The sequence below is a fragment of the Electrona antarctica genome, assembly GCF_951216825.1.
Source record: "Electrona antarctica genome assembly, chromosome: 9".
Taxonomy (NCBI): Eukaryota; Metazoa; Chordata; class Actinopteri; order Myctophiformes; family Myctophidae; genus Electrona; species Electrona antarctica.
Window position 1 is genome coordinate 38,143,561 of NC_136790.1, and position 10,000 is coordinate 38,153,560.

Sequence of the window (10,000 nt, forward strand, 5' to 3'; positions counted from 1 at the left end):
GGTAACATTTCATCTGAACCTTAATCCAGATGTCTCTGTCCAGTATGTAGGCCTATCCTGTTCTAAACATCACTGACACGCCAAATAGTAAACACGTGTAAGCAATAACGTTTTTCAAAACAATGCAAATCGCATTTAAATCCAACAAAACCCCATTATTTAAAACTATAAATCAAGGGTTCGATTTAATCATTTTGTTGTAGCCCAAAGCCCTGCCTTCCACATCAGCCATCCCAGCCCAGCAAAATACAAAAACATATCAAACAATCTCTTTCTAAATTAATTGCATACACAGGAAGTGTCAAGAACACCACAGTGGAAACAAGCCCATTGGGGCTTTTTGTGTTATCCTTTTAACAATCATTGTAAATCAGTACAGTCTGCAAACTGTTAATAAAGTATTCAATCAATCAATCAATTTTAGGCACAAAAAAAACCCTATGATTTTTTTAGATGGTCCTAACAAATGTCATTATTTCCCCCATTTCAGACCATCAGCCAGATGGCTATGTGTGTGACAGCGCCCACCTGTTCCCACCTCCACCTTCCCCCGATGCTTCCCTCACTCACCTGGGAACGCTGCTGAACGCTGCTCACCACGCACCGAGAACACTCGACTGGGACAGCAGGTGAGAAGACAAGTCGATTGACTTCCACAAAAGCAGGATTGTAGAACGTCGTCAATGTCCCGTGCAGTTACGGTAAAAGTTCACAGCGATGGAAGGGCAATGGTTGTTCTATCCACAAACAACAACAACAACAAAAAAGAAAAAACCTCACCATGCGCCGTGAGGAATGAGCGCTTGGACGTAAAAGTATGTAAAGAAAATAGATGTCCTTCCTCTGTTTTGTTCCGCTCCCTGCTGGTCTTTCTCGGGTTATTTCGCTGGTGGAATGAGCCTGTGCAGGGATGGTGTGCAGGTATTCAAATGCCAGGAGCAGGAGGAGAGAGAAGCGAGAGTTTAGAAGTGCTGCCTGAGACCCCTCCCACTCAACCACGCTATGAAATCCGAACCAAAATCTCTTTGGGGGCACTTGGAGTGAAGTTGGAGAGGCTGTGGGGGCTTTAGGCATGGCGCGTAAAAGCGCACGGCTCTGCAGCAGCACCAGCACGTGTCGTGGAGTGGAGGGTTCATTCCTGCTTCACTTAACTCACTCACTGTACCGTATGGTTTGCAACTTTGCATCACGTGAAATAGTTATAGGCTAGATGCATTATGACTATCCATCTGTCTGTCTGTCTGTCTGTCTGTCTGTCTGGTAGGTTTGATTGATTGATTGATTGATTGAAAAATGTATTAACAGTTTGCAGAATTACAGTACATTTCAAGCACAAACTCAATACAAAGGCTGTTAACTGTGAGTGGACGACCCAATTAAGCATTACACTTGTTTACAACAGGGTCCACCATGTTCAATTCATCAAAACATTTAGAGACGTACAAATAGACACTTCTATATAGACAAAGAACAGAACAGGAATTCATCATAATGGAGGTAAAAAGGGAAAATAAACATATACAGTGAGGGGAAAAGGGTGGGGGGGGATTCAGATTTTACGGGAGCCAGTTTCGAATTGCAGCCATCCGTAGGTGTATGTACATTGCCTGCATACCACATATATAGGCATGCTTTTCTTGTGAAGACCTTTGTGCACAAAGTCATCATTTGAGGGCAGAAACATCTGTTGTTTTTAAATAGGCCTATACAGAAAATGTCAGATAGCAGCCTTTAACACAATTGGTAAATACAATCCTCCGTGTGATGTTTTCTATAGGCCTGGGGGATATAGTTGTTATGGTGGTGGATATCTACTACAGTAGGTCTCCTAAGGTCTCCTTTAGCCCATACTGATTATTACAATAAGGCCACTTTTCCACCAGGGTTGAACTGGTTCGGTTCTTTTTTCCCACCTAAAATTGAAGATACAGAGTGTTTCCACTGAAAATGAATTGGTTCAGAACCCAAAAAGTTTCCAAGAATCTAGAACATTATCTTGGTGGAAAAGGGCCATAAGAGCAACTTCAAGCCCACGTGTGAAAGTGTTTTTCCCTGTTCTTGTCAACCCTCCTCTTACCCCTCTCCCTCTACTCTTTCTTTCCACAAATACCGCCCGTCCATCCTCTGTCAGTCCGTCTTTCTCCTCTGCTCTGGTCTGTCTGTGTCCACTGTGTGAAATACCAGAGGTTCTTAACTCTGACACAATGACCTTTGACCTGTGGGGGTCTTCCCCAGGGGAAGGTTTAATTTAGACTACTACTGGCACCCTGGTGACTGACCACACACACACACGCGCGCGCGCACACGCACGCACTGGTATGTGTACACAGCCAAAGAGGTATACAAATGTACACATATAGGCAGAGAGGGGTACTTTTCCACATACTGGTACGTCAGTACTGATGTGCTTACACACAGTAATGCAGTGGGTGCATATGTGTGCAAGTGCATGCGTGCACACACACACACACACACACACACACACACACACACACACACACACACACACACACACACACACACACACACACACACACACACACACACACACACACACACGTACGCACGCACACACGTACACACGCACACACACACACACACACACACACACACACACACACACACACACACACACACACACACACACACACATACACACACACACACACACACACACACACTGAGTCAGTCAACTGTGAACCCTGAACTGTGAACTGGGGAGAGCCTAGTGGGCCATTGGAATCCCCCTCGTGTGAACAAAACATCCAGTATGCCTAAAAGTCCATCCACCTTCCTTACAAGGAAAAGTCTGCTCACCTCAGACATATGGACCATTGTATGGCTGGAGGGATTAGTTAAGGGTCAACATGACTACATAAAGGAGAGTTTTAGGCCTGAAGTTATATACATATACTATGCATGCATACATTTAAAACGCATATATAAACAGTAGCCAATACATCATGTGTTGTGTTTATGTTTGAATGACATATTTCACATGCAACATGATTAAAGATTGGCTCAGCATGTGTCTTCTATGTAAGTGGAATGCATCCTATCGTGTGCATAGTTTCAATGTACAGATTGTTGATTATAAGGATATACTACTGTTAGACTGATGATCCTGTGTTTTCCTTGCCTACTGTAAATCACTCTGGATTAAGAGCGTCTGCTAAATACCTACATCGTAAATTAATATGCGGCCTCTTGATATGACTATAGCTACAGTAGCTACAGCCATATCAGTGACACACAGTGACACAGTGTTGACCGTAGTGTTTATGAGCTGTACACCCCCCCCCCCCCCCCCCCCCCCCCCCCCCTCTCTCTATCTCTCTCTCTGTCAATCAGGGACATTAGGCCCCATTTACACTGGCAGACAAATCTAGCCTGAATCAGATCTGTGCCACATCAAGATTGAAATCCGATGGTCACATGACGCATTTAGACAAATCAGATTCCAATCTGGATGTGTCTCAGATCTGATTCAGGCTGGATTTGGCTGCCAGTGTAAATGGGGCCTTTAAAGAGACAGAGTCACAGAAACAATTATGCCCTCTAGGGCCAAAATATCACTTTTTTGGGTCAGTACCACAATTGTCACTATGGATCTCATCTCAATTTACTAATCAGCAAAAAACAAAGTGCTATTTATAGCTACAGCACTCCATTTGCACCCTTTAAGACAATCTGGTCCAAGCAGGCCTACTGCTTATCAACTGCTTGTGTTCTCAAATCGTATCACAATCACCCTAAACTTCCAAATGCTGTGCACTTGCATGTTAGGAAACCAGTTTTTGTTTCCAGATTCTGTGGTTTCAATGTTTTTTTCTGCTGCATCTCTGAATGATGCCATAGTTTTTGGTGTTTATCTTAGCGATACGATGGAACTGGATGGTAAAACAAAGTGTAATTTGAGGTCGGCCTGGGCAACGCCATGGAGCTAGGGCAAGAAAGCTCATTTGGAGGTATGCAATTATATTATGGCCAGCACTGAATGGAGAATATAGCACTGTGCACGATACTTCCGGTCTGGTGTCTGTGTCTCTGTAAAAGCCCATCACCCGTGATCACAGTTCACATTTTTAGTCAAGAAGAAGAGAACAGAATAGAACAGAACATCTCTGCAGTCAGTGAAATTAACTCACAGAATTAAGTAAGAGGTCATTTCTGGCCACATATAACCTCCCCAACCACCCTCCTTCCCCCTCCCTCTTGCCTGCCTCCTTCTCCCCCATCTCCGTCCCCCTTCTTCTCACCTCCTTCCCGCTCTCTGTCCATCTCTATTCCACCTATTTGTTTTTCTCTTCCCCTCCCTTGCGTGTCAACAGTGGTCATAATGAGAGGCATTCCGGAGTCCAGTGTCTGTGTTGGGCTACTCATTACGACGTTATTGCACAGAGAAAACATTGCAATGCAACGTTCCAGCACCATTTCTTACAGTTGTTTACGCTGACCTTTTGAAAGTTAGCAACGAGGGTATTCTCCTTTTGTTCCTCATTTTTATAATATTGTGCCCTCAGCTTTACTAATTTTGAAAATAATTGAAGTAAAAAATGTAAATGTCACAAAACCTCCCTGAATTAAAACACACAATTGCCTGCGTCATAGGAAACAAAGAAACAGGGCTTTTTATGTTATCCTTTTAGCATAGCTTGTTAAATATTCATAGGGAACAGTAGACAGACAGGAAATGGGGAGAAAGATGGGGATTGACACACGGCAAAGGCCGTCAGGCTCGGGAGTTGAACCCATGTCACGTCACGCCGTCCGGCTGGCTTAGCAGACTAGGTGCCCAGACGGTTGAGCTAACCGTCCGGGCCTAGCTTGTTAAATTGTACTTGCTGTTTTCAATGTGTGTGTGCGTGCATGCATACGCGTGCGTGCGTGCGTGCGTGCGTGCGTGCGTGCGTGCGTGCGTGCGTGCGTGCGTGCGTGCATGCGTGAGGAGGGAGAAGAAGGCAAAAGACAGTCATGACAAACAGACAGATGACATTTTAAAGAGAGGTTGGCTAAATATCAGCGAATAATGACAGTAGACAGAAAGGGATTTTCCACATTGTTTTATATCTGCCAGTAGTGCAGTGTATAAGCAAGCACCACCCTTTCCTATCCATTCTATGGTATATCCTTAATCACAGTGGAAAGTATGCTTGGTATGTCTTTATATCTTGCATTAAAGGGATGACAGTGTTGTTGTCTGATAATAACAATCTGTATTCACATCTGATGGGGTTTATGACAACACACATTATACAGTAGTGTGTTGCTTCCACCGCTGTAGGGATGGGGGTTATGGACTCTACTTGTGTAGTTCAACAAGTAGAGTGCTGTGTTGGGGATATCTGCTATTTAGCCTATACCCATTTTTTTAAAACATTTCAAAACTAGTAGTACTCACTTCAGGGAACGTAGTGCTGTAGCCTATAGGCCTACCTCTTATCAAATTACTTGGAAGCCATATGACAGCAGCAGTCTGTGGCATTGAGCATCTCCATATTAGGGCAAAAAGTGATGAGACAGACATACATGTGCAGGCAGAGAGAGATTTCCAGAAATGTATATACGGTATGCCCTGTATCAATTAGTGCTGTTTTATTTCACATGACATTTAGGCTGCTGAAATATAAATGTAATATACATATTGTGGCATTCTTCTCTGTGTTAATGCAAAATGCGGTAGAATTATGTAATATAATGCATTACTTGGCACAGAGAGTCATTTTGTAACATTTATTTGAACGTATTTTGAAAGTAAGTTAGTTCCACACCAGTCAAGTGACTCACTCATACATACACATTTTAAACACACATGAAATAATGAGGTGTTTGATAATGCATGTAGCTATGTTATATATACTATAGTTTAGTTTAAGATGATGTGCAGGTCTGCATTTCTTCTGCGGACACCCAGAATGTTATTGCTTTGTCTTTCCCCATCACAAAACTGACCAATAAGAAAGTGGTTGTCACAGAAATAGATGACTTTGGATGGATGATTATTATTATTTTCTTTTTTCAATCAGGAGACTGGACCCAGGATTTCGGCTGCCAGGGGCAACCAGCGACCACCCAGTAGCGGAGTCCCAATCTGACCAGAGTGTCACCATTCTGCATGCCAAGGTGGCACAAAAGTCCTATGGCAATGAGAAAAGGTCAGTTTACTGCTGCACACACTGCACTGTTAAATCAGTTTACTGCTGCACACACTGCACTGTTAAATGCAGATCCCACATGTCCCTGTACTGTATATGCAGGATATACACTAGGAGTGCATCAGACTATTATTAGTAGTTTCCAATATCAGCCAAAGTAAATAATACTCATAAGGCTTTGATGCAACTCAAATAAGAACATCTGTTTCAATCTAACTACCTAGAGTTGCTAGTCTATATGCAGGTATAAGTCCTATGGTGCAGAAGAACTGCTGCAACTATGTCCCACAATATTGTCTTTGCTAAACACGAACTATATCTCCTGTAGGTTCTTCTGTCCTCCTCCATGTGTGTACATCAGTGGACCAGGATGGAGAGCCAAACAGGATCATCTGAAAGGTCCGGAACTAGAGAAGATCTATTGACATGTTTAACACACATTTGAATGTTTGAAAAATAAATGTTGAGTATATAGAGTGAATTGTTTCAGCTCATATCTTATCCTTATCCTGCTCTCTCTCTCTTCACTGCTCTCTCTCTCTCTCTCTCTCTCTCTCTCTCTCTCTCTCTCTCTCTCTCTCTCTCTCTCTTCCATCTAGTGGCTGGTTATGGGGACTCGGTGTATCGTTTGTGTGGCTACATGTGTCTGGACAGCTCCGGTCACTCCCAGGCAGACACATTCAAACTGGTCTTTGAAGAGCAGCCAAACACCACGGTCAGAGCTAAGTGTGTGTGTGTGTGTGTGTGTGTGTGTGTGTGTGTGCGTGCGTGCGTGCGTGCGTGCGTGCGTGCGTGCGTGCGTGCGTGCGTGCGTGCGTGCGTGCACAGTTAGACCTTGTACTCAATTATTTTTGGAAAGGTCAGAATTACAGAGTAGCCCACAGATCTGCTGATGGATAATCCACTTGAGCATGTTTTGAACCACTTTGCCATTGTAAGATAACATTTGACAAAGATTTCTTAAAGAATAAAGCATCACCAAATTGGAAAGTGAGTTGGTCCAAAGAGCTATAGTTTTACTTTAGTAGTGTTCAACACAAATACTGCAAGCTTTCTTCTATACCTGAGTAATATCTAAGTCATGACATGTACTGTAACAGTGCCTTACTTGAGAAAGATATTCTAGTACTCTTTCCAGCCCTGCAGAGATGTGTATATTTGCCCGGACGAGACATACAGAATTTATTATTCCAGGTCTGTTTACTTGACAAACAGCCACGTCTTACAAACGTTGCTGTAAACCCCCTGTGTGTGCATGCCAGCCACCTACTGTATTTACCTACTGTAAACCCCCTGTGTGTGCATGCCAGCCACTTACTGTATTTACCTACTGATGGACGTTTGCAAAGCATCATAGGCTTCCTTATATAAAAGTAAAAGAAGTTAGTTATATTCATACTGGTAGGTCAGTCGGTCACTAGGTCCGTCCGTCGGTCCATTTGTCTGTCCTCTGGCTGCCTATGTCTGTCTATGTACTGTACATGTATACACCCACCCATCCATGCATTCACCCCCAGATGTTTGCCTGTGCCAAGTCCCTGTACATCTCACCCCCAGATGTTTGCCTGTGCCAAGTCCCTGTACATCTCAGACCAGGACAAGAGGAAACACTTCCGCCTGTTACTCCGCCTCTTCCTGGGCAGTGGGCAGGAAGTGGGTTCATTCCAGAGCAGGATGATCAAAGTCATCTCCAAACCGTCCCAGAAGAGACAGTCCATGAAGAACGTTGACTGTGAGTCTGACGTCGAAATTTAAAAAAAAAGGTTTTCTAAATCATGACAATTTTCGGAAAGATTTGAGGCACATTTTAACGATTTTTCGAAAATAGCAGACCTACAAGTTCATAGCGCGCCACTCGGTGGCGCGCTATGAGCTTGTAGATCTGCTATTTTTCAATAGCTAAATTATAACATAATGTTTAAAACACCAAAAGGGGTTCCCACCCAAAATGGGTTAATGGTTAATGTGGTTAAACGTTAACGTGACATGGATGCGTTCCAGGTCTCAATGGATTAATCAACTTTAGTTAATCAATCTACATTGGGATATAAATGGGAATGGATGTTTTCTTTCTTTTCTTCCCCCCACAGTGAGTTTTTGGTTAGATGTTTTTGCAAACAGCCAGCAGTGGAAAGTAACTTCCTTACATTTCCTACAGTATTAGCATCAACAAAAAATGTCTGTTGACAATATTTAATTCTGTGTCATACGACAGGGGTTTTCAACCCGTGGGTCGCGACCCCTCGGGGGGTCGCCAAATTATTTTAGGGGGTCCCCAAATTATTTTCCAAAAAAAAAGAGAAAAAAAAGATTTTTTTTTTAAATTTTATTTTCACGATTTTTCAAAAATAGCAGACCTACAAGCTCGTAGCGCGCCACTCGGTGGCGCGCTATGAGCTTGTAGATCTGCTATTTTTCAATAGCTAAATTATAACAATGCTTAAAACACCAAAAGGGGTTCCCGCCCAAAATGGTTTAAGGTTATTGTAGCAGTCAATTTATATTGGGGGTCGGGAGGGGGCGGGGCGGGGGTCCCGAGACATTGCCAAAGCATTTCCGGGGGTCCCCGACCAAAAACGTTGAGAACCCCTGTCATACGACACAGTCGTGCAACAAAGTCATTTGACTTAATCCTAAACTATTTTGAGGAATGTTCCCAGTGTTTTGTGTGAACTTGTGCCATGTTCCTGCAGGTATGAGACCATGATTGGCAGATGATGGTAGGGTGTTAGACATGTCAAGTGTAGGGAGCGGGGGGTCAGACTGAACTGTCACAAAGAATCTATCACACACAAAATGCACATTCAAATCCACACACACACACACACACACACACACACACACACACACACACACACACACACACACACACACACACACACACACACACACACACACACACACACACACACACACACACATGCTAAATCTATACTCCATCGTAGGATGGTGTCCCGTTTAGTGCCCTATAAACACACTTTAAAAGTCCATAGACTTGACTGCCATATGACGTAATTTCAAAAGCCAGACGTTGGAGGGGATATAGCTCCCCTCAAAAACACATATTTTTGTGCATATCATATACAGTAAGGATACAATAAATAACAGTAGGCTACTCTTAGAGTGAACTGTATACTGTACATCTCTTTGAGGGGAGCTATGCCCAGCTTTCCGGGTTTGTGTGAACACAAACATTGGCTTGTGATTGGCTGATCACCCCATAGTGATGGTTTGATTGGCTGAGCAAAGTACATATTGAAGCTAAAAGTGAGGGCAGTAAAGTGAAGACGTAAATTGTGATTGGCCAGAATGAGATGATGTATGATGATAAGAGCGCCCCTCACTTCACACGGGTGTGATTTTTCTTTGTCTACACAGTGAAATCCTGAGCATTGAGTTAGCGCTACTCAGCAGTTTGTGTTGTGTATGAGCAACAAAGCCCCCCCTGCCCCCAGCATGCAAACAGTGCTGCATGTTTCTGTGCTTTTCTGCGTTAAAGAGGGAACATGGTAGAAAGAGTGTTTACTGGTCCCCCCCTCTCTCTCTGTCTCTGTCTCTCTGTCTTATCGCCTCCCATCTCTTTCCCCTCTCACACTTTTTGTCATAACTGGATTTACAAATGTCGTGGTTCCACTCCTGTGAGCTTCTGATGTCACAGAGTGATGGTAGAGTGTGACATTATCATTGACATCAGCAGGATCTATATAACTGCCTGCCAGTCAGTCGGTCAACCCAGCTGCAGTATATATACCAATATTTTTGACAGCAGGCAGCCGTAATGGCAAAGCTCCAGGGCTTTGACTTCTGGAGGACCACTTTGAAGGGTGCACGTTTCGTCGTGGCGC

General features: G+C 43.5%; 3 protein-coding genes across 3 annotated transcripts in view; 2 read left to right on the forward strand and 1 right to left on the reverse strand.

Annotated features, from left to right (window-relative positions):
- matn4 (matrilin 4) overlaps positions 1-755 on the reverse strand; it is a 38,754-nt gene extending 37,999 nt beyond the window's left edge. Inside the window, exon 1 of the mRNA XM_079509861.1 lies at positions 571-755. The gene's annotated coding sequence lies outside the window, so the exon portion shown is untranslated. The remainder of the gene's footprint in view (positions 1-570) is intronic.
- rbpjl (recombination signal binding protein for immunoglobulin kappa J region-like) overlaps positions 1-10,000 on the forward strand; it is a gene marked incomplete at both ends in the record, with an annotated part of 29,835 nt that overhangs the window by 3,987 nt on the left and 15,848 nt on the right. Inside the window, 5 exons of the mRNA XM_079510705.1 lie at positions 491-629; positions 6,027-6,155; positions 6,484-6,554; positions 6,755-6,870; positions 7,713-7,887. Of these exons, the coding sequence (XP_079366831.1) occupies positions 491-629; positions 6,027-6,155; positions 6,484-6,554; positions 6,755-6,870; positions 7,713-7,887 (630 nt within the window). The remainder of the gene's footprint in view (positions 1-490; positions 630-6,026; positions 6,156-6,483; positions 6,555-6,754; positions 6,871-7,712; positions 7,888-10,000) is intronic.
- The window catches only part of LOC306929237 (tRNA-dihydrouridine(16/17) synthase [NAD(P)(+)]-like), a gene marked incomplete at its 3' end in the record, with an annotated part of 1,056 nt that continues 986 nt past the window's right edge, over positions 9,931-10,000 (forward strand). Inside the window, exon 1 of the mRNA XM_079509679.1 lies at positions 9,931-10,000. This exon is cut by the window's right edge and continues 986 nt beyond it. Coding sequence (XP_079365805.1) covers positions 9,934-10,000 — 67 coding nt within the window. The 5' untranslated portion in view covers positions 9,931-9,933.